At 49.9% G+C, this 24,110-nt stretch overlaps 1 protein-coding gene across 2 annotated transcripts in view; it reads right to left on the bottom strand.

The window, feature by feature from the left end:
- Positions 1-1,395: 1,395 nt before the first annotated feature.
- LOC144756171 (E3 ubiquitin-protein ligase TRIM39-like) overlaps positions 1,396-24,110 on the bottom strand; it is a 91,830-nt gene continuing 69,115 nt past the window's right edge. For both annotated transcript variants that reach the window (XM_078645751.1, XM_078645752.1), the window contains exon 10: positions 1,396-2,527. In XM_078645751.1, coding sequence (XP_078501877.1) covers positions 1,986-2,527 — 542 coding nt within the window. In that variant the 3' untranslated portion in view covers positions 1,396-1,985. The remainder of the gene's footprint in view (positions 2,528-24,110) is intronic.

The raw sequence follows: 24,110 nt of genomic DNA, 5'->3' as shown, positions 1-24,110 counted from the left end.
GTCGACGGGAAACGCGTTCGAAACTAAATTCTCGAAGCTGGGGAGGATTGCGTGCCGCAGGAAATCGGTTCCAACATGGAGCGCTGGAAACACATCCGAGCCCGGTGGCGCAAAAAAACAAACTGGGGATGGAGCCGATGCCCATGCGCAGTATCATCCAAAGGAGGAGTCACGGATCCTGTGACTTCCAAAGACTTTTCTACAACAAAAACAAACTGCAAACATCCGGGCCTAACACTAGGGGGCCATCTATGCACAGTGTGTAATCTGCAGCTCATATGTCTCGAACAACTTGCTTTAATGGCACAAAAAGTCACAATCCAATCTGATAAGGTTTCACTTGGGACACTTTGCACTGAGAATTCTAGAACGTATGTGAAATGGTCATATAACTACCTTGTTTCTCTATACAATCTGTGTTACATGTCATTTCTTTCTCGGAAGTCCATCTATCCCCATTCTATTGCGATTGCCCGGATACATTTATCAATATTAATCATTAAGTATTCACAGGAACCTTTGTTTTTTTTATTTAATTGCAAGTACCCTGGTTTCATGTCAGTAGGGTGGCCCTTGTGTCTTATACACGACTTAGTCTGAGGAAGGCCTCTGCAAAGTGCCACGTGTGAGCTACGGTTTCTCCATAGAAACTGGATTAATAGGTGTTTGATCGATGTGGTTCTGTGGGAGGTCCAGCTACAGCTCACATAGAGTGTGGCCTCTCGATCAATTCATCCATCAATTCAGATTTGTAAAGCGTGGCTAATCACCTGCTTGGGTATCCAGGCGCTGGTGGTTGCGGGGATCAGTCCAAGAACTGGCTCTTCGACTGATCCCAGTAACAACCCTGAACTTGGATAACCTCTCTACCTATAGCTTAACCCCTTCGCAGCTTGGCAAATTCCCCTGCTGTGCTGGGGGGCGAGCACAGCGCCCCCGTGCTCATGACGAGGTCAGCTCGTCATGAGCCACGGTGGTCGTGTGCTCATGACGAGTTGAGCTAGTCATGACCACACCTGTTTCTTTAGAACGCTCGCACAGCAGGGGAATTAGCCCAGCATGCGAGCGTTCTAAAGGTCATGACGAGCACACGAGCAGCGTGGCTCATGACGAGCTGAGCTCGTCATTAGATTCAAAGGTGTTAAATGTCCAGTTTCCTACATATAGCATGTCAGTTTTTAAAAAAATCATGAGCTGCAAGGCTATCCATTACTATACCCCTTATTGGAGAGGGCCAGGGTCTACAGAATTGAAACATTTAAACATGTTTGATTATTTCAAGATGTGGAGAGGTAGCGAGACCTGGTCAGTGAAGGGAGTCCGTTACTGTAGCTTAGAAAGAAAACGGTACATAAAGGTAAAACTATTTATATTAAAAAAAAGAAAAATAGCACATTTGAGTTCACCACTGTCACTTTTAATAGGCAGATAAAAGCTATGCCAGCCAGCACATTGTTTCACAAGCGTCACAAAACGTCAACACCAGAGCAGCGGAGACTGCACTACACCTCAGGCACCGCCCATGAATTCATGTACATCCCTCGTGTGCATCAGTCGCAATACCAACGTTAGTAAATGTGCAAATTGAACTTTGCTTAAAGTGATCAGTTGCTACAAGAAGAGCAGACGTGGATGTTTTTGATCAGCAGTCTTTCCAGATAAGTGACATGGGTGTTGCATGACAGCAGCTTTGTTGCAAATACTAATTCACCCTCAGATGCCTTTCTGTTTCATACACATTTTATACACAATACATAAATATGTACAAATCAACATCTTAATGGGCAAGCGAGCCTATCGATCACAAGTACAGGACTGTGACCCTCAGCGACAGAGCAGCAATTTCCAGGATGATCATTCTTGTTGGATTTGAATTCATTATGCACAATATAGCCAACTAAATCTTCTCCTTAACATGGTGACAAGGAAAGCAAGACATTAGGAACAGCATAGCCCATACAAGCAAAACCATTGGCAGTGCTTTCTTAATCCCATCCGATCACTGGACGGATCCTCAGAGCACCAGTGTTTTTTGCGCCATCGCGATCAGGGCACAGAAATGGACGCAAGGTGCGGGTGAAAATGCAAGGCAAGTAGGCGTAGATCTGAGTTTTGTCTTCCATGTTGTAGAATATGATCTTACCCGCTTCATAGTCCAGGAAGACTGCCAGGGTTCGGGGGATGACTCTGGGTGTGAAAGTGGACATAGGCGTGGCGAGGGCTGCATATGAGGTACCGTGCAACGTTAATCCCCAGAAGCCATTTTCTGGAATCAGATCGCTTCTTGACTTCCTTGGTACGGACTCATGGCACATGCCAACAATCCAGCTCTGCTTTTCCCCCACCTCAACCTCAAAGTAGTGTTTGCCAGTTGAGAAACCCTCCTTCCCCAAGACGAACGGATGATGGGTGAACCTCTCAGGCTTGTCTGGCAGCTTCTGTTTTCTGGCTCCACTTCGGACACTTTTACGACCCTCAGCAAGAATGAGGGAGAGGTGAGCTGTGTTTGGGTCCAGTGTTACAGTTGCTGTAGAAGAAAGAAACAAGGATTGAAAAGGTTTCCACGTCTCTATGCATCACTTTAAACAATACTGCCACCAGAAGGTCAAAAGAATTTGTGCAAACCGTTGCACACAAACCTCTTGAGTCTTTCATGACATGCTCCTAATAGTTTACCAACATTATCAAGTGTGCTTCACCTACTTGAATACATATCGTATCTGTTGAAAATGACAATTTCCGGTGGAAAGATAAAATATGTCATACCTTGCATTTTGCTAACTGCTGCCTATAAAACTATTAAACACCGTTTAGAACTGGGCATGAAGGAAACATACATCATCTTTGGCTGAAACACACCTGCTGCAGTAACGTAGGAACTCTACATAAACCTCTCTATTCCAACACATGGTGTGGACAGTGCCAAGCAGTGTGCCGCAGTTAGCAGTAATGGGACAGAAAAACATGACAAGTTCTCCACTGTCAGTAACTCCAACTGCTTAGCGTTCTATTCTTGTTTATACAACACAATTCTCAAACTACCCGCTGGATGGCCCCTCAACTGAAAGGAAGTATTAGAAATGGAATTTGAGAAACGCAGGCTTTGGACTCTACAAAAGTTACTCTATGTTAAAGCAAGAGTATGTCCATGAAGTAAATGAGGGAAGTACACAAATTATCACAGCTTTCTTGTTAAAATTGTATGGTTTGGGCGTGGTTCACCTAAGCAAGATAGTGCACATATGTTGATATGTTGAGTGCGCTCCTTGCCATCCCTACCACCCTGCACCATCCGGACCGCTGTGCGCGGTCCAGACACCTAGTGGTCCATATAGGGGCCCTGGCAACTGTTTGGGCAGCGATTTGGGGGCCTCTGAATCTGCGCCAGGGCTCCAGTTGAGTTCTTGGCAGTCTGGCGATCTAGTGGTGCCAGTGCCCTAGCCTTGTGGCCTTCTCACCTGGAGCGGCGGTGCTCCATAGGCCCAAGGCGGTGCGGTGCCGAGACCAGAAGGAGTGGCACCTCCTCTGCTGTGGCTGAACCATCTTCGGGACACACCTAGACATGGCTGCGGGGCACTGAAGTTGCCCTCCCATTGCTGGGGCCATAGCCCGTTGTGGTATCACGCATGCTGGGACGTGGACTGGGTGTGGCCCTGATGCCACCCCACCCACCTTGGAGACAGAGGTGAGAGTGGGAAACGTTGAATCGTAGCAGGTGTGGGCCCTGTGCGGGGAACTATCTGGATGTCACATAGTTCTGGCAGAGGGACTGGCCATCACCCCAGTGTGTTAGGTTGCTGCCCACCTACAACTGGGACCTCGCCCTGACATAGTGGGTGCTGCTGCAAGGCCACCGATTGCTCTTTGGAGGTGCGCCCTCATTCACCCCTTTTCTTGAGTGAGTGTCGTCCGTCTGGGGCTGGCTTCAAGGGGACCAGGCCCTATTGGAGTAACGTAGCTGGGCTGAGGGCCACACTCACACACCTTGTTGACACAGCCCAGTTCTTGTGGAGGCAGGACATTGACTGTTACAGACCAAATGTATTTATCCACCTGACCAATTGGCCCAGAACTATCTACATGACCAAGAGGCCCTTATATACCCTGATACAGCTTCAACAAACACACTTCACTCCTTGTACGGCTCTCCTCGTCAGAGAGTAAGCGGGACGACGAGGGACGACTTTCACTGCTGCCCCAGTGACCCAATTTCAGGCATCTAGATGCATACATAACATTTCTGATCCTGCGACCTTCCTGCGAGACTAGCTGCAGTCGTGGTTACCAAAGAACACCCTTTCATAATGGTTTGTGATTGAGGGGTCGCACAGATCATTGGCCTAATGCCGATCCGTCGGGCACACCCCCACATCCACTAATTGCCAAGATCCTTAACTACAGTGATAGAGACGCCCTCCTTTGTGTAGCACGCAAAACCGGGGCACTAACAATTCAAGGATCTCGAATTTTGATATTACAAGACTATACCTGGGAAACACACAGGTCCTTTGACCAGTCAAAACAAAAACTCAGGGCCCTGAACCTTAAACATATGCTCATCTTCCCAGCGAAACTGAAGGTGATTTATGAAGGCTGCTCCCATTTCTTTGATACCCAGGAAGCGGTATAGGAATAGGCAGCTGAAAGTCCATCCTTGCGACGCTTTGTGGTGGCACCGGAGGCTTCCCAGAGGATGAAAATCTCCATGTGGCCCCCAGACCTAAACGTCAATGCACTCGAACTCGCGGTTTGCGCAGACTCTCCACGGGCTCTCAGAACTCCTCTGGCAAGGAGGCTTGGACATGCAACGGCTCTACTGCCTCAGGGACACCGGGGAACCAACTGAATGCTGAGGGAGGGCTCGACCATGAAGATTAACCCATGAATTAACCCACTGACCAGCAAGCAAGTGATCCACAATGAATACCCTTAAGTCAATCGCAGATATGCAGCGGTGGTGAAATTTAAAAGAATCGACTCAATGCAGTGAAGCCACCATAATGACACCTTGAAGATTCTAAACTTTCTATCTTAAAGTTGAATGTTGGAGTTGATTGTTTGGCATCAACAGATGCTTAACGGAAGGACGTATTCGGCAAGGAGATGGGATGTCTGTTAAGTTTGTTTTCTGTCATGATTGACTTGCTGATGTGTTATACAATACATACATGGTGCTTCTAACACAACAACCCATAACAGTTTCCCCTTGGAACATCTCCGTCTCTCCTCATCAGCGCTATCCGCCATCCAAAGGATGGGCACCACACATCACACCAACCACTCCATGGTGGGTCACACAGCATTAACCTGGAACATTAATGGTCTCCTAGACAGAACTACAAGAACGGCAGTCCTCATATATGCTCATCGTCTCCACCCATTCTGATGTTGCAGGAAACACACCTTTTGGGTTCGAACTGCCCTTTCCTGAAAATATTTGGCTACATGTAACCATGCAGGGTTTGCCAGGGGCTACAGGGGAGTAGTCATACTCTTGCACAAATCCAATCCTGTTCTCGGTTACTCATATGATTACAGACCCCCCTGGGCAGATCTGTGGGGGTGGAGGTTCTTCTTGAAGGGTGCCGGTGCAACATCCCGAGTGTATATTTCCCACCACAACTGCCCACCCAAACATAAGCCTCAACATTTCAACCGGTTATGATAAATCTTATGCAGTAAACTCATCTTTTCGCACTGAGTTGCTAGGATGTTCCTCTGTCAGCGTCCACTCCATGTCTGTCCTCCACATTTCGTATCTTGGAGCCCTTTCTCTTACCTAAAGAATCACCACCCATTAGATAAGAGAAAGGGCTCCCCTAAAGCTGCAAATATTCCTTTCATGTTGTGTTTTTTATTTCTGGGAAAGATGCTCTATAGGTGGCAGTGTTCAACTGTTTTTCCTGGCAGGGATCTGTCACTATTTGTAAGTTTATTACTACTACATTCTAGCATTCTTGTATATGTGGCCAATCCAAAACCATATGTAAGAATCTGGCCACTAGCTCTTCGCGTCTACTACATATAAGTGGTCTATTTTAGTATATTCTAGATAGCTTATGTGGTATGAGATACACTTAGTAAATAATAAAACTGAATCAATTTAAACCTGGCACTGGTGGAGCTCATCCTCACTTGCCAGTAAGCTTTATTTCGTCCACTCTGTTATGTTTCGGGAAATTCACTGCTCAGCATTCTCTCAGCCACCACCCCTTTTCAATGCCCTTTTAATGCCAAATATACGTAGATAACTAATCTCCATCTACCCAAAATATGTAATACCATCTACCCTGCTATAACCGATAGTGTGAACAATAGTGGCAACCCATCTAGTGCCCCTTTCAAGTTTCCAACTTTGAGATTATTCCTTCAGTATGCACTTTAACTGTTGGTTCGGTGCATACGTTTGACCCAGCTGAACTAGATCAGGGTGCATCCTCATCATTTAGCACATGCCAGGCCAGGTTACCCTAATTACCGGCTTAACCTATACAAGGGTCTGTACATAATTTTTTACATTAACTTTTTTATTTTACTATAAACATTGACAGTGTGAAATGTCGGTGTAGTATTTGTCTCATGAGATTAGATTCATCTACTGTTAGTACTTGGGGATGACTAACTGAAGGTTAATATGTCTTAATATGTAAAATGATAGAATCTTGAGGACAATGAGCTTTCTATGCGTATACATTTCCAGCACAACATATTTCTTACTAAATGCATCACCCACAAAATACCCCACAGTAAATCTGATAAAGGGAAACTCTGCATCCTCAGCAATATACTATACTTAACTACTGAATATTGGGTGAGAAATGTGCACACAAATCCTCCAGGGTGACATACCCACAATGGAAATGTTCGCCAGCCACACACACCAAACACCACCAGTAAGAAAAAGTTACTTAACTTAACCACAATTCTCTAGCATTGATGTCTATAATCAATTAACATGCTGGAATTATTGGCACACCAGGGTTGGAAAGCTGGGAAATCAAGGTTAACCCAGCAGCGTACATATACATTCAAACCTCATAAAAACAGCAACAGGCTACACGTAGACCACCCACCTCATTGGAGGATACAAACTTCAGCTAACCAGATGGAGAGAAACAGAGCTCCACTCTCTCCCAGAAGCCGATCTGCTCTGATTATTTAAACAAGTACTAATAGAATATACATATGTACCTATAGATTTAAAGTCTCAGAAAGGGAGAAGAGAGGGTTGCATGTGATACTATAAAAGATCATCAAGGCTGAACAGCAGAGGCAGTGAAGGATTATGTTACCCTGTAAGCATTTGTTTGTTGCATGTAGTGCTGTAGATCGCATGCTGTGCATACTTCAGCCATCTAGTGTTAGGCTCCGAGGAATACAACTGGCTTTCTTCTAAGAAGTCTTTTGAGTCACAAGGTCTTGGTGACTCCTCTGGTCATGGATGCGCATGGGCGGGTGAGAGTAAGAATTTAGTAGTGATCAGAAAAGAATAGTGGCCATGCTTATAGAAAGCGTATAGTATTACGTGAAAGATATCTGTAACAAACGCTGGCTTCCCGTTAGGAAGGTGGGCACATGTGAATCTACAGTACTACATGCAACAAACACATAATCTGTTCATAGACTAGTGGCTGTAGATACCCATGCTGTGTATTGCTTGTAAAGCAGTACTCCCCTAGGAGGTGGATTGCCAGTGGATGGTGCAGAGGTCCGAAACAAAATCTAGAGGACAGTATGAGCAACTCTAGTTCACATAATAATGCTTTGTGAAAGTGTGTAGAGTGGACTATGTAGCAGCTTTACAAATACATGCCTTGGCTATATTCCCAAGAAAGGCCATAGCAGCATACGGTTTGTGGTTGGAGTGTGCATGGAGGCGGGAAGGTAGGGTTCTTTTAGCTTTGGATCCATTTGACAATGCACCTTGTAATCCCCACCTTAAGAATTATACGACTTTTACAAGGCTGTGAAATGGCCACAAACAGTTTTGTGAACTGATTTGGTTCTAATATTATAGAGCATAAGAGATCAAGTGTGTGAAGTGCCCTTTCAGGTACAGAATCTGGGTGTGGAAAGAATACTGGAAGCTCAATGGCCTGATTAAGGTGGAATGAGGAGATCACCTTGGATAAGACTTCTGGATTGGGTCTAAGAATCACTCTGTCCTGATATACCTGGACAAAAGGTTCCTGCTATGTGAAGACCTGCAATTCACTAATATGCCAGGAAAGCAACCTTCCGAAAGAGAAAGGACAAGAATGCAGAGGCTCAAAGGGGTGGTGTGGACTAAGTGTGGTGAGGACAACATTGAGATGTCAGACTGTGGCTGTGGTTACCCTTGGTGGAATGATACACTTAAGGCCCTCCATAAAAGCTTTAATTACAAGAATTTTGAAGAGGATTACCTGTTTATATATATGCAAAAATGGTGGCATGATGTAACGGATTGACTTATTTAAGTGCAGGAATTAGCAAATCATGTCTTGCACCATAGGCATAGGAGTGTATGTGTACATTGGAGTACTCTGGTGGACAAAAAAGCTTTCACTTAGAAGCATAGCAAGTGCATGTAGTGGGCCTAAGAGCTTCTCAGATTATGTCAAAGCACTCTTGAGGTAGGTGAAGGTAGCCAAACTCTAGGACTGCAGGAGTCAAATCGCAAGGTTCTGTTGTCCGGTGTCTTACATTCCCATGGTTTTGTGCGAGAAGGCCCGGCCTGTTGGGGAGTCCCTCGTGGGGGGACAATGGACATTCTAGGAGGGTTGAGAACCATGGGTGTTTGACCCACGTTGGAGCCACCTCGGTGAGAGTGAGGGATGTTTGCTTGAGCTTCCTGGCCATAAAAGGAATCAGCGGTAGAGGAGGAAAAGAGTACACAAAGATCCCTGACCAATTTATCCACAGAGCACTGTCCATGGACTGGGGGTGCAGAAACCTTGCAGTGAAGTTTGGCCATTTTGCCTTTTCATGCGTGGTGAAAGGGTTTATGTTTGGGGTGCCCCATCTCTGGAAGTAAGGAACTAGGACTGGAGGGTGGGGTACCAACTCGTGGACTTGTTGCTGCACTCTATTAAGCAGGTCTTTGAAGTAGTTTTCCACTTCTGGAAGATACTTTGCCAGCAGATGAACTTGGTGATGGATGGCTCAGCACCAGATTTGCTGCGCTATGGCAGATAGTAGAGGGGAGTAAGTGCCACCTTGTTTTTGTAGGTGGGACTTGGCTTAAATAGAAGGCCTACCTTCTATTTAATCCTCTGAAGAAAGGCTTTGAGAGCTAGATGAAGGATTAACAGTTCCAAATGGTTGATGTGGAGGCCCCTATGAGGTGGCCACAGGCCTTGGACTGTCATGCTGTTGAGGTGTGCTCCTCAAACAACTAGAGATGCATCTGTGGTGATGGTCACTTGCGGAACTGGGTCTGCAAAGCGCCTGCCCTGCAATAGATTGTTTCTGTTCCACCACTGCAGAGAGTGATGGGTGCTGGTCCTCACCAACATTTGGTCCTCCAACTGACCCTCCTCCACTTGTAACCATTGGCTTGACAGACATTCCTGAAGCGGGTGCATATGTAGTCCGGCATGGGGCACTAGGGCAATGCATGAAGCAATCATTCCTTACTAGAAGTGGATGGAGTGCTTGCACCCTTTGTGAGCTGGGGTAGATTTTGACGACCATATGGTTGAGTACTTCCCCTAACAAAGGTTGAATCTGAAGCGGCTCCAAGTGTGACTTAGTAGTGTTGACTGTGAACCCCAGGCTGTGCAGAAGGGTGAATGCAGTCTGGGTGTTGGTTAATATAACAGCCTGCTTGAGCTGTTGATCATGCAATTGTGGAGGTAGGAAAAGACAGGAGTTCCTCCCCTCCTGAGGTAAGCGGCTACCATCGCTTAACACTTAATAACAACCCTTGGGGTCATAGTGATGCCAAACGGAAGTACCTTGAACTGGGAGTGTTGACCTCTTACTCTACACAGTTCCACAAGAGAACAAGGGTCAAAAGGAAAATATTTACCGACTAACTACAGATTCAATCCCCAATTCCATGGTAGTTAAAACAACTGGAATCTGGTGGTCACACAACTACAATGAGAAATGCAATTACTGAACATACAGCCCCCAAACCGTGTGTGACACCATCTAACTTCTCATTAATATAATCTCCGTACAACAACAAAAAAGTGGCTATAGGATTTCCATCAACTGTCCTTCGTGGCCAGTGCCATCATCTGGAACTCCTGCTCATTGACTGCTCTAACATAGGATCGTAGGCGTATACTGTCTATGCTGGCGACCAAGTTGGTTACTTCTTTTTCAAGGGCTTTCCTTTTTTGAGGAATTGCCAATGACTAGTACGTCATCCAATCCACAGAGGCACCTTCTTTAACTATGAGGTGTTGTGGTAGGAAAGCAGGAGTTCCAGATGATGACACTGGCCACGAAGGGCAGTTGATGGAAATCCTATAGCCACTTTTTAGGTCGAAGCCTGCATTGCAACGCATGCGCTGTCACAGGCGAGAGTTCTTGTAAGCAAGAAGGGGCATGAAACAACGCCCCTTCTGCCACTGGCCGGCCTCGCGAAACGGAGGCCTGCCATTGGACAATGACCCTGTTTGGATGATTTGTCCGCTATACTCCCTCCTTTTGAGGACTCCGTGACCTGACTTGTGGTGTCGCAAGCCGATTTCCTGAAACATTGCCATGGCAACCACGAGGCCGGTCACGGAGTCCTGGAGGGGAGGGATTCATGAGCTGTTTCCGGCTATTTATTTTTGTTGTTGTTGCATTTTTGCAGTCATTACTGCGCGTTCCTCGGTGGTGGTGGAGGTAGGGGAGAGGCAGTGCTGGTTTTATTTGCAAATACTTATACCATAGTTAAAAACGGTAACCATAAAAAAAGATCAAAATAAGAATTAAAATCAAAATAAACAACAGAGCTGTTGCTACTCACACCATGCTACGTAAGTCGAAAATTGTACGTATTATTCAACACCAGCGTTACTTGTCAAAGTCTGAACAGGTGTGCAACAGTGTGAAAACATCACCGGGGATTTGAGTTGTGAAAAGGACTCAGTCCCAGCAACCCCGCGCACCCTCCCGAAAAGCAACAGCGCACCACCATGTGCACCGCGCACTTACGGGTAGAAGCTGAGCCTACGCTCTTCCCGCGAGTGCCGCCTTGGAAATTCCAACGAGCAGCACTGATGACATTGCGCGTTCTCTTCAATCAATCAATCAATCAGGTCATTTGTATAGCGCACTACTCACCCGTAGGGTCTCAAGGCGCTGGGAGGGGGGGGGTGCCGCTACTGCTCGAACAGCCAGGTCTTGAGCTTCTTCCTGAAGGAGAGGTGGTCTTGGGTCAGGCGCAGATTGGTCGGAAGTGAGTTCCAGGTCTTGGCGGCCAGGTGGGAGAAGGATCTTCCTCCTGTTGTTGCTCTTCGGATGCGGGGGACGGTGGCGAGGGCGTGGTTGGTTGATCTGAGGAGGCGCTTGGGAGTGTAGAAGTTGATCCGGTTGTTGAGGTAGCTCGGGCCTTGGTCGTGTAGGGCTTTGTGCGCGTGGGTGAGGAGCCGGAAGGTGATTCTCTTGTTGACCGGGAGCCAGTGCAGATCTCTCAGGTGTCCGGAGATGTGGCTGCGTCGGGGGATGTCGAGGATGAGTCTCGCCGAGGCGTTCTGGATCCGCTGGAGTCTCTTCTGTAGTTTGGCAGTGGTTCCGGCGTAGAGGGCGTTGCCGTAGTCCAGTCGGCTGGTGACGAGGGCTTGGGTGACCGTCTTCCTCGTCTCGGTGGGGATCCACCGGAAGATCTTACGTAGCATGCGCAGGATGTTGAAGCATGACGAGGAGACGGCGTTGACTTGTCTGGTCATGGAGAGGGAGGAGTCCAGGATGAAGCCCAGGTTGCGTGCGTGGTCCGTCGGTTTGGGTGCGGTGCCCAGGGCGGGGGGCCACCAGGAGTCGTCCCAGGCGGAGGGCGTGGAGCCCAGGATGAGGACCTCCGTCTTGTCTGAGTTCAGTTTCAGGCGGCTGGTCGTCATCCATTCGGCTACGTCTCTCATCCCTTCGTGCAGGTTGGCTCTGGCGGTGGCGGGGTCGTTGGTCAGGGAGAGGATCAGCTGGGTGTCGTCGGCGTAGGAGATGATGTTCAGGTTGTGTTGGCGTGCGATGGCCGCGAGGGGGCTCATGTATACGTTGAAGAGGGTTGGGCTCAGCGAGGATCCTTGGGGTACGCCGCAGATGACTTTGGTGGCCTCTGACTTGTACGGTGGTAGGCGGACTCTTTGTGTTCTTCCGTCGAGGAAGGAGGTGATCCATTCCAGCGCCTTCTCCTGGATTCCGATGTTGCTGAGGCGCTGTACTAGGGTGCGGTGGCAGACAGTGTCGAAAGCCGCGGAGAGGTCCAGGAGGATGAGGGCCGCTGTTTCTCCGTTGTCCATCAGAGTTCGAAGGTCGTCGGTGGCGGCGATGAGGGCGGTCTCGGTGCTGTGGTTCGCTCGGAAGCCGGACTGTGAGGGGTCGAGGGATCCATTCGTCTCGAGGAAGGCGGCCAGCTGTTTGTTGACGGTCTTCTCGATGACTTTGGCCGGGAACGGGAGGAGCGAGATGGGACGGTAGTTCTTGAGGTCGGTGGGGTCTGCTGTGGGTTTCTTGAGGAGAGCGCTGAGTTCGGCGTGCTTCCAGCTCTCAGGGAAGGTGGCGGAGTCGAAGGAGGTGTTGATGATGTCCCGCAGGTGGGGTGCGAGGACAGCGTCGGCCTTGTTGAAGACGTGGTGAGGGCAGGGGTCAGTCGGAGATCCGGAGTGGATGGAGTTCATGGTGCGGATGGTGTCTTCGGTGCTGATCGGGGTCCAGGTGCGGAGGGTGGTGGATGGTGGCGTCGTTGCGGTTGTGGCTTGCGTTGGTTGGTTGTTGAAGCTGTTGTGTATGTCCGCGATCTTGTTGTGGAAGTAGGACGCGAGGGAGTTGCAGAGGTCTTGCGACGGGGTGATGTCGTTGTTTCCGGCGTTGGGGTTGGAGAGCTCTTTCACGATGTTGAAGAGTTCCTTGCAGTTGTGTGCGTTGTTGTCCAGCCGGTCCTTGTATGCATTTTTCTTGGTGGCGCGGATCAGTTGGTGGTGTTTCCGGGTGGCGAGCTTGAGGGTGGTCATGTTGTCCGTCGTTGGTTCCCTTCTCCAGGCTTTCTCGAGGGCTCGACAGTTCTTCTTGGAGCACTTGAGTTCGTCGGTGAACCATGGTGTTTTTCTGCTGCAGGATCTGCTGGGCGGGGTCCTCAGAGGGGCGAGTTCGTCCGCGCAGTTGCTGATCCACTTCGGTGCAGAATAGATCAAACCAAGGCTCTCACCATTGCTGAAAGAGGCCTTGCGCCACGTCCGAGTTCAGACGCCATTCGTGATCCATCATGCACCGATGGCTGAGCTCGTCCGCCCTGGCGTTCAGAGAACCTGCCAGGTGTTGAGCCACCAGGGTCACGCCCTGGCGTTCCAGCCACTGCCAGAGGCGCAGAGCCTCCTGGCAAAGGTTCCACGACCCCACCCCGCCCTGTTTGTTGCAGTACCACATGGCGGTGGTGTTGTCCGTGAACACATGCACTACACTCCCCCGGACAGAGGGGAGGAATGCCTTCAGTGCTAGACGAATCGCCCGCAGCTCCAAAAGGTTGATGTGGAGCCGGGCCTCCGCTGGAGACCAGAGGCCTCTGATCTTCGCCTCTCCCATGTGGCCTCCCCAGCCGTGGAGGGACACATCCGTCACAACTACGTGCTCCGGTTGGGGAAGGGAGAGGGATCTGCCGCTGACCCAATCGCGGTCCGTGAGCCACCACTGCAGCTGTCTCGCAGTGCCCTCCGAGATCAGGACGTGGTCGGACAGGTGGCCCTGATGCTGGGCCCACTGAAACGTCAGGTCCCACTGCAGAGCCCGCATCCGCCACCTGGCGTGACGCACCAGTAGGATGCAGGAGGCCATCAGCCCCAGAAGCCGCAGCGTCAACCTGACCGAGACCCGGGATAAAGGTTGAAAGAGTGGAATCAGAGCCTGAATATCCCGGACCCGCTGTTCGGGAGGATAAACCCGAAACCGCGCCGAGTCGAGAACCGCTCCGATGAAGAGGAGCTTCTGAGAGGGACACAGGTGTGACTTCGGCAGATTGATAGAAAACCCCAGCTGATGCAGGATTTCTGCCATCGTCTGGAGGTGGCTGACTACTGTTTGGGGCGAGCCCGCCTTCAACAACCAGTCGTCGAGGTAGGGGAAGACTGAAACCCCTAACCTGCGCAGATGAGCTGCGACCACCGCCATCACCTTTGTGAACACCCGTGGGGCGCTGGTAAGGCCGAAGGGGAGTACGGTATACTGAAAGTGCTCTTGGCCAACCGTGAACCGCAGGTAGCGCCGGTGGGCCGGCAGGACGGGGATGTGGAAATAAGCGTCCTGCAAGTCCAACGCTACCATCCAGTCTCCTGGGTCCAGGGCAGCCAAGACCTGAGCCAGTGTCAGCATTTTGAACTTCTCCTTCCGGAGGAAGCCGTTGACGTTCCTTAGGTCCAAGATAGGGCGTAGACCCCCTTTGCCCTTCTTGGGTACCAGAAAGTAGTGGGAGTAGCAACCACATCCTACTTCTGGCCCAGGAACGCGCTCGATGGCCCCCTTGGCCAAGAGGGCCGTAACTTCCTACTGTCGCAAATGATCCCCCGATACACAGTGGTTCTGCGGTGGCATGGCTGGAGGAGTCACCTCGAAGGGGAGGGAGTAGCCCCATCGGACGATCTGCAGCACCCACCTGTCCGACGTGACAGTGCGCCAGTGGAGGAGGTGATGGTGAACCCTGCCCCCCACTGGCGTCACATGGGCCTGAAAGCACGGACTAGGAGGGTTTTGAGGCGGATGCTGCGGGGGAAGGCGTGGACTGACCTCGCCGTTGTCCCCGACCGCCGCCACGGCGGTTTCCACGGCCGCCACTGCGTTGGGTATTACCCTGCGGAGCGTGGCTGGCAGCACGTGTGGGTACACCCCTTCCGTGGCCACGAAAGGAATGAAAGGCAGCCGATTGCTGACGCGGGGCCGAGAGGCCCAAGAACTTGGCCGTAGCCCTGGAGTCCTTAAAGCGCTCAAGCACATGGTCTGCCTTGTCGCCAAAAAGGCGACGGCCATCAAACGACATGTCCATGAGCGTGTTCTGGACATCTGCCGAGAAGTAGGCGGATCTCAACCAGGCGTGGCGACGAATCGCCACCGTCGTTGCCATCGCTCTGCCCAGAGAGTCGGTGGTATCCAGTCCACACCGGATAGAATAACGTGCCGCATCTCGGCCTTCCACAAGGGCTTGGCCGAGTTTAGCCCGTACCTCCAACGGGCATTCTGGCAGCACGTCCGCGACCGTATCCTACAGAGTGTGGGTGTAGCGGCCCAAGAGGCATGCGGTGTTGGAAGACCGCAGTCCCAGACTCAAGGAGGAGAATACTTTTTTGCCGTATTGCTCATACCTCTTAGATTCCCTGTCAGGCGGCGCCGATGGGAATGCGGTCTGGGAATTTGAGGCCTGGATCACCAGGCTCTCAGGGGTAGGGTGGGTGGACAGGAAACAAGGGTCGCCCGGGGCCGGGCGGTGGAGTCTGGCCACGTTCCTATCTACAGGCGAACCTGTAGCGGGCTTGGACCAAGTGCCCAAAAGAACGTTTGTTAAGGCCTCGTTAAACGGCAGCAGAGGCTCGGTTGAGCAGGACTGCGGCTTAAGGACCTCAGTGAGGAGGTTAGTCCTCACGGCCGCGACGGGGAGCTCAAGGCCCAAGGCCTTGGCCGCCCTCATCAACACCACACTGTAGGTTGCCCCCTCCTCCGTAGCCGCGGTAGGAGGTGAGACAAAGCCAGTGTCCGGCGAAGTGTCCAGACCACTGGCATCCCCAAGTTCACCTGTCCAGTCCTCCTGGGAATGACATTCACGTGTCAGAGGGTCCTCAGACCCCTCATCACCCATCTCCTGGTACTCAGGATTAGCAAATGATGGGGCCGGTTCATGTAAAGTGAACTCTCCGAACGGCGTCTGAAGCGGTGCCGGGATCGGGTCAAGGGAGGCATCGGGGACGGCGCCGCCCGAAGACTGCGCCGGGGGCGACACCTGAGAGACCAGCGCCGGGGAGGTCGTTAAGTCCACCGGCGACGACCCGGATCCGGAGCCGCATCCAGCGGCGGCCTGCGGCGCTGGGCCTGAAGGCGCCGGAGCCGAAGCACCCGATGGCGTTTGGGCCGAAGCCCCCGACCCGCTAGGACCCCCAGACGGGTCTGCTGGGCCCGAAGGCGCCGCGGAGCCCGTCGGAGGAGTGAGGGACCTCATGGTCATGAGGAACCGCTCGATCTCCTCCGGTGTTGCGAGAGGCCCAGGGACCGGAGGGTATGGGGCCGGACACGGCGCCTGCGACTCCAACGAAGCCGTGTGGGCGGTGTCACCCGGACCCCCCCCCCCCCCCCCCCCGCCACGTCACGTCGCGCGAGTGTCGGGGGTGGGTGGGTGGTTACTAGTCGGAAGAGCGATGACGTCTCTTCGAGTTCTTGTGCTTACCGGACGACTTCGACCGATGTCGACTCCCGGAGCTTCGATGGCTCCTCTCCCGCGACCGGTCCCTCGACCTCCGTCCGGACCAGGACCGTTCTCGGCGCGGGGCTCACTGCCGGAGTTCGAGCCGCTTGCGGGACCGCTCCCGCCTAGCCTTTGAAGTTAGGGCCCGGCAGTCGGAACATGCCTTGTCGTCGTGATCGACGCCGAGACAGTGGAGACACCGACGGTGAGGGTCGGTGACCGACATCAGCCGGTCGCAATCCTCACAGGGCTTAAAACCTGGCATCCCTAACGGCACCGTTTGGAGTCGAAAACTTCGAAAAAGGATGATCAAAAAGATCAAAAAGTTTAGTCAAAAAGTGACTAAGGTACCACTTTTTCCAGATCTGCGCTGATGGCGCGGAAAAAAGAACTGACGTCAGCGCGCGCAGGCGTCGTCTAAGGACTCCGACGACATCACAGCGCCCTCAACGGACGCGGTGCCGCAGACGACGCCTACCAACGCGCATGGGTACTGCTACGCAAAAAATTTCCGGATCCAGTCTGACGCCTGGGGATATTCTAAGGTAAGGAATCTATCACTAACGTGTCTCTTTCAGATTGAATAACTAATACAACTCTTTCAGAAGACGACCGCTGCGGTGAGAGCAATTTTGCTCGAGGTGCTTAAAACATTTTGATTAGACAGGAAATAAATGTTCCCTTTTCTCTTTTGCTGCCATGCTTCGCCTCTCTGAAACGAGGAAGTGACGTCAGGACTTGTGGAAAAGAAACAGTCATCCACGTGCTCTTATCCCACGAGTCAGCTGGCTGGTGTGGACCAATGGGTGCGCGCTTCGTGTAGTTGAGGCCAGGCTGTGACGCGGGTAGGTGGCAGGGGCGTGGAGGAGCGCTGAAGAAAGGTAGTGTCAAGGCGGGCTGGGACGGCAGTTGGAGGAGCGCGGACAAAGGTCTGGAAGCCCCCAGGGAGCAGGTGAGTGGTGTTCAGTTCTTTCACTCTACCTTCACTTGACGAGGTGTGGTTGTTTCCAGATTTGGGACTTGGAATAGAGCACCTCCTCACCCCACACAATTAAGAGATGCTGTCCAATCGGGCAAAGTTATTGTAGTTCGAGGAGTTTTTCTGATTGGTCGGCAGTGTCCAGATTGCCATTGCAATCCACCAGTCAATCCCCAGAAAGTGATTTGGGAACATTTTGCATTGCACCTGAAGACTCATCCAAAATGGTCAATGCAGGCCACTGGTCGCTTGCTGTGAAAATGGTAATGAAGTGACGGCGATATTTATTTGGACGTAACAAATAGGTGTTTAATTACACTCTACGTTGTATTGAGTTTGAATCGAAAAAAGGTAACGTTTTGAAATCTTGACCCGTGGGTTTGTAGAAAATAACTGCATCGCGAAGTCATAGAGCCTAAATTGTAGCTCTAGACTAGGGCCTGTTAAGGCGAATCAGTTATACAGAAATGGCTGTCCTGCATACACTGTTATACATGGGACTGCTGGGGGAGGGGAGAGATGGGACCCATCCAGTATATTCTGGTCACCTGGGGGTCGTGATAGCATGGAGCAGGGGCGTGGTCGGGGTGTCGTGGTGTTAAGTAAACGCAGTGTAGTGGTACTGACACAATATCTGTGCACAGTAGCAATATGTGACAGGACGGTTGTCCCAAACTCTAATTCTTTAAACTGCACCCAAGTAAGGAAAGGGAGCACCTGCATCGACTGCAATGTTGCGATTGAAATGGCCCTGCAGGCATGACACAGGGACTCACTCCGGAGTACCTACACTTTCTGTCCTCTGCTTTTGGATCAACAAGGTGTGAAGGAGGTGTCTTATTGTCAGTTCCAGCTGGGTCTAGTACAAGGACCTCACTTGAAGGGCCATCAGCACACACATTCAACTCTTAGGAGAGCTAGCTACAGATTACCGCCTTGCCACCAATCACACTGAAACAAAGACACTAAGGATATCTGTAATAATAACAGAAACTAATTGAGCCGTGTTCACAAAAAACAATCCAGGGACCTGCTTGTTACGGGCACATTAACCCTCTGCTATTTTATGATGAGTCAATGTTTGAGTAGACAACACACAACTCTCTCCAGCAAATGCCTAAACCACCTGAGTTATCTTATTGCATTTATACTCTGGAACCTGCTGGATACACAATATCTGCCGCAGGTGTCTTAAAAGGCAGCCTGTTTGTGATCAATTTATCAAGCTGTAACTGGTTTACTATCACATTTGTACATGTTGTCAATTTCTTTCAGAGTTTCAAAAACATAAACGTGGAAGCTGTCCGTCAGGCTCCACCCCTCATGACTTTAGGGATATTATACAGCTACTTGTACTTCCTGTTCACAGGGGATGCTTTTTCACTTTTTAGTTTATTTACATGACAAGAATATTGTGTGACGAAAGATGTCGTCTTTCTCGTATGCCCCAATGATCGTAAATCAAGTTTATTGATGACGATGAACTATGATACAATAATAATGGTTATGAAAATTGTTCACAAGAATACCAGAATAGTTGAATTTTTTTAATCCAAAACTATGGTGTTAGTACTTTATTTCTAGTTGTCACACATTATTCATAACAAATATCACTGTTTTATAACAACACTAAGACTGCCATTTAACTCAGCCCTTAAATAGTATACCATTTTGTAATTGTTATATATGTGGATGGTTTTTAAGGCTGATAACTACTTAGAGGATATGTTCTTAATTTGACCTGAAATGACTGGCGCAAACCTCCCCACAGTCGCCACCCTTTCCACTTTCTCACCACGTCACGGGGAGTGGACTTTGTTTAAAAGACAGCTAAAAGAATTTCAATTACTCAAACGTACGTTTTAATCTAGTCCATTAGTCATGTCTTTTATGGACAACTAAATATAGTTAACAGCGAACGGTTACAGAGGGTGGCATGTCACAATTTTTTTTTGCTTTTGGATATTTTTGCTATTTTTTTTGGTCTTTGTGGCAATTTCAGAAATGGTGAGTGGTGGTCTGAAAATAGACCAAGGCTGCAAGAATGCAAATATTCATTTTAAGGCCATAGGAATCCAACACAGAACCCACACTAACAGATGGGTACCTGTTACTATCATATGGTTCCAAAGACCCGTGCATTACTAATCAGAATTTTGTAAAATACTAGTTTGAACACATGGCAAACTGTAGATCAGGGTAAGTCGTAAATTCCCCGAGATTGGCTCATTTGTTTGATAGTTGGGTATCTATAAAATTGAAATCAGCTCTCTACTGTTCTTGATAACAATTTGAAACGACTTCTACCGTGAAACTTATTGTGGACCCTGTTCCTCTGCAAAGCATTTTCATTCCATGTAGTGATTAGCTGTGAAATTCTGGGGAATGCAAACTGGCTAATGCCTCTCCCCATCGCACGTTATAAAGGCTGCATTTGTAGTATAAAGTATATATTTTTGAAATGCTGAACTCTTCCAGCTTTTTAGACTCTCCATCTGCAGAGGAGAAATCTGCTAAGAATATTGAGGCAGTGTAATGTATTAATCGAGTTAAGAGGGCAGATCTGCACATGTGAAGGACAGTTCCTCCGAAAGACAGAATTACCAAAGCTAGTGCTTTAGTACCCCAAAAACAGAACCTCCCTACCTCTGTTGGGCTACCCTGACCCTTAAACACTAGCCCTAAGTTTACACCTGATATCGTAATTATATTTCATCATCTTTGTATCAATGAGCCCTTTTGGTAGATTTAAAGAAATAAAACTTTATATAGCCCACCTTTTTCAAATCCAAATGTTTGCTAGCACGCAATTTGGGGTCTAACTTTAGCAACAGTATTTACAAACAAGCATTTGCAATGCAATAGGTCTCGCATTTACGAAAGTTTGAGCTATTGGCATTGTAAAGGACATATTTAGAAGAAGGAAGAATTACTTAATTTACCTTAGGAAGATGTACTTTATAACTTCAGGAAGCCAAATATTGCAGTCTTTTCTCAGAGTAAATGTTTGTGGTTACTTTGTAGCTAAAACTATGCTGTGGGCTGTCCAACCATCAATGACATATATAAAGCCAGTTTTACTAAGGCAGTGTCTAGATCACTGTAATGGTCTAGAGACGCCTTAGAAACTCCGCAGCACTCCTGAAGGGCCTCTGCCCGGTCACTAGCCAATGCCTTTTTAGCATGCTCTATGCCCATAGCAGCTATTGTGGCAGCATATTCTTCCTACAGTGTACCCCTCTGCTAGTGAAAGATTTTAGACTGGGACTGAACGGGTTGAATGACAGTCACATACTTTCCACAATACACATGCAGATCAGCGGGAATGATTGGCTGCTGTGGTGGGCCCTGGCATGTGGGCACCATTCTCCTGCACTTGCACTTGCAGTGGCTCGGGGTCTCGGTTTATGAGTACTTTAATCTCCAAATGCTTTCATTTATTTATTTATTTATTTATACGACTTTTATAGCGCAACAAATACCCTGAGGTGTCTCGGCGCTGTGGAGCTACTGAATCAGTCATCCTATTACTGGTTGAACAACCATGTTTTTAAAAGCCTGCGGAAACTCATCAGGTTCGGAGCAGATTTGATAGCGGGTGGCAAAAGGTTCCACAACTTTGGCGTAGCCACAAGAAAACGCCTATCTCCCCAGGTGGCCGTTCTTGTGCGAGGCACAGAGAGGAGACTGGTGTTGGCCGATCGTAATTGCCTTCTAGGGACATAAAGCTGAAAAGCTTCAGTCAGGAACCTGGGTCCTGTGCCATGTACTGCCTTATAGGCAATACAGAGGGCCTTAAATTTTATACGGCTCTCAACTCTCAGCCAATGAAGCTGACGAATGCCAAGGGTGGTGGATTTGCGGCGGGGGATATTTAGGAGGATCCTAGCAGCCGCATTCTGGATGGATTGCAGCTTAGTTATGACACGCTTCTGGGTGTGGAGAAAGAGAGCGTTCCCATAATCTATTTTTGAGAAGACTAAGGTAGAAACCAGAGTCTTCCCAGCTGAAGGAGGGAGATAGGGCAATAATTTCTTTATTTTTTTCAAAGTAAAGAACGATGACGAAACAACCTTGTTGGTATGAAGGTCAAAGACGAGCCTCGAAAATAAATGGGCTTCTTTTGCCCCTGGATGTAGGCAGCCCTAAGGCCTGATTCAGAGCTGAACTTCAATTGAAGAAAGAATACCACCCAAAACCAGGGGGCAATAGGTCTTTGACACCAATCCCCACCATACAGTGCCTAAGGTGAAAGAATCTCAATGGGTAACACCGCATTCACCCAGATTGAGCACTTCTACGGGAAACCAGAGGACTTGCCTCTAGCACACAGCTTCATACCAGGCCGCAAGACTGCTCGAGTGCAAGAGCACCTATCGGCGCTCTGCAGTGACAAAGGCGGTAACTCAGGACTAGATAAATCTCTGTCAAATATATTGACAGAATTGCGTGAGTGAGACCTTAACCTTCCCTCCTTTGTTGTTACAGATCGGAAACTTTTGATATCCTTCCCTTTTTTCGCTTTGTGCTTCAGATATTCTCCCAAAATTCGCTTCCCACCTTCCTCCCTTTTCTCTCTCCCTATCCTGTCCCATTCTCCCCCGTTCACAGCAGGTTTCCGCTCACCATAATCTGTCCACTCGGCTTCTCCTCGCATTTGGTTGCTGGCTTCTTAAGCAGGAAATACGAGAAATCGATCTCAATCAATAACATTAGGTTCTGCACTCTCAATAACGAATGCTCTGCTGCCATCTGGTGGACAGAGGTTTTATGCTTTTACTAAATAACTGCACATTTCAAAGATGTTACCGGCAATTTATGACAAATTCAAAAATCTGAAACCTTTGAAGAGCGGCGCCCCTGGCCTATGTTGTCTGGAGCGCAACCACGACAAGAAGTTGTGCTCCGACTGCCTGGCCATGGCCCCTAAGTCTTTGCAGGAGCGGTCCCAAAAGCTTCTGGCGGCTCAGCAGTCGGCTCTGCACTGTTCGAGGTCCTGGTCAAGAGGGAGGTCGCGGGACCGGTCGCGGAGCCATCACCACCACTCTTCGTCGAAGTCTTCGGGTAAGTCGAAGCACAAAAAGAAGGCGAAGAAGCATCGTCGCTCTTCGCATTCTCTCTGTCCGTTGGCCGACGCAATGCGGGTTGCGGATGGTAGTTGCCCGGCTCCACCTGTGAAGCCCGTTGGGTCGTCCCGAGCCTCCCTTCCTTTCCGGGAGCCGGGGCTACCCCAGCCCAACTCCGTAGCTTTTACGAAGCCCTCCATTCCATCTTTGGGCAGCTAGACTCTGCGCCTTTGGACCGCACAGGGCACCCAGGGATCCAGGCCTGGATCTGGATCGGCGCCTTTCGACCTTACGACACCTCCTCCGGTGCAGAATCCATTGGCGACACGTCCGCCACCCTCCGACGGCAGTTGTGTCCCCCACCAAACGTGACCACTAGCCTCCCCTTGATGTGGACACGGAGCCGGACAGACGTCGACAGACGTCGGGATCGGTGCCTGCTGGTACTTTTGTAACTTTGTTTTCCCCTGGTGTTCCCTATCGACCGTGGTGGCTACCACAGGAGGGCGAGGAGGACTGGGAGGTGTCTGTGGACCCTCTGGCAGACCACTTAGAAGAACCGGACTGAAGAGAGGAGTTGGGTGAGGCCAGTGGTCTGGACACCTCCTCAGACCTTGGCATGCTATCTCCCACTACCATGGCTACGGAGGAGGGTGCATCATATGCAGTGGTGTTGCGTAGGGCAGCTGAGGCCTTAAACCTTGAGCTTCCTACGGTGGCAGTCAGGACTAACCTCCTGACCAAGGTGCTTGAACCAGCAGCTGGCTCTTCGGAACCCCTGCTGCAATTCAATGAGGCCCTAACGGACATCCTTTTGGGCACTTGGTCCAAGCCCAACACAGGGGCTCCTGTAGATAGCATGATTGCCCGACGCCACCGCCCGGCCCCGGGTGACCTAATTTCCCTCTCCCAACACCCCACCCCTAAGAGCTTGGTGGTCCAAGCCTCGACTTCTAAAAGCGCATTCCCAACCGCACCACCGGATAGGGAGTCCAAGAAGCCGGATCACCATGGGAAGAAAATGTTTTCTTCCTCCAGCTTAGGACTGCAGTTGGTGAACACTGTATGCATCTTGGGCTGTTACTCCCACTCTGTGTGGGACACGGTCGCACAGGTGCTGCCACAGTGCCCGGAGGAGGCCAGTGCCATGCTCTCTCATGCAGTTGCCGAAGGGAGAGACGCAGTGAAGTTCCCATATGATGTGGGCCCTACACTGCCAACTTACTGGGCAGGACAATTTCAACGTCAGTAGCCCTGAGAAGCTACACCTGGCTGAGGTCCACTGGCTTTTCAAGTGATGGCCAAGCTACACTTTTGGACATGCCCTTTGGTGGTCGTTACTGGTTTGGCGACAAAGGAGACAACGCGCTCGAACGCTTTAAGGACTCCAGGGATATGGCCAGGTCCTTGTGCCTCGCTTCTACCTCTCGCCCCGCACAGTCTGCTTTTCTCCCCTTTCGTGGCTACGGAAGGGGTGACCGCCACGTTCCAT

Source organism: Lissotriton helveticus, chromosome 5_1 (genome assembly GCF_964261635.1).
Source record: "Lissotriton helveticus chromosome 5_1, aLisHel1.1, whole genome shotgun sequence".
Taxonomy (NCBI): domain Eukaryota; kingdom Metazoa; phylum Chordata; class Amphibia; order Caudata; family Salamandridae; genus Lissotriton; species Lissotriton helveticus.
The sequence above is the reverse complement of the archived record's forward strand: the minus strand, read 5'-3'. Positions and strand labels throughout refer to the sequence as shown.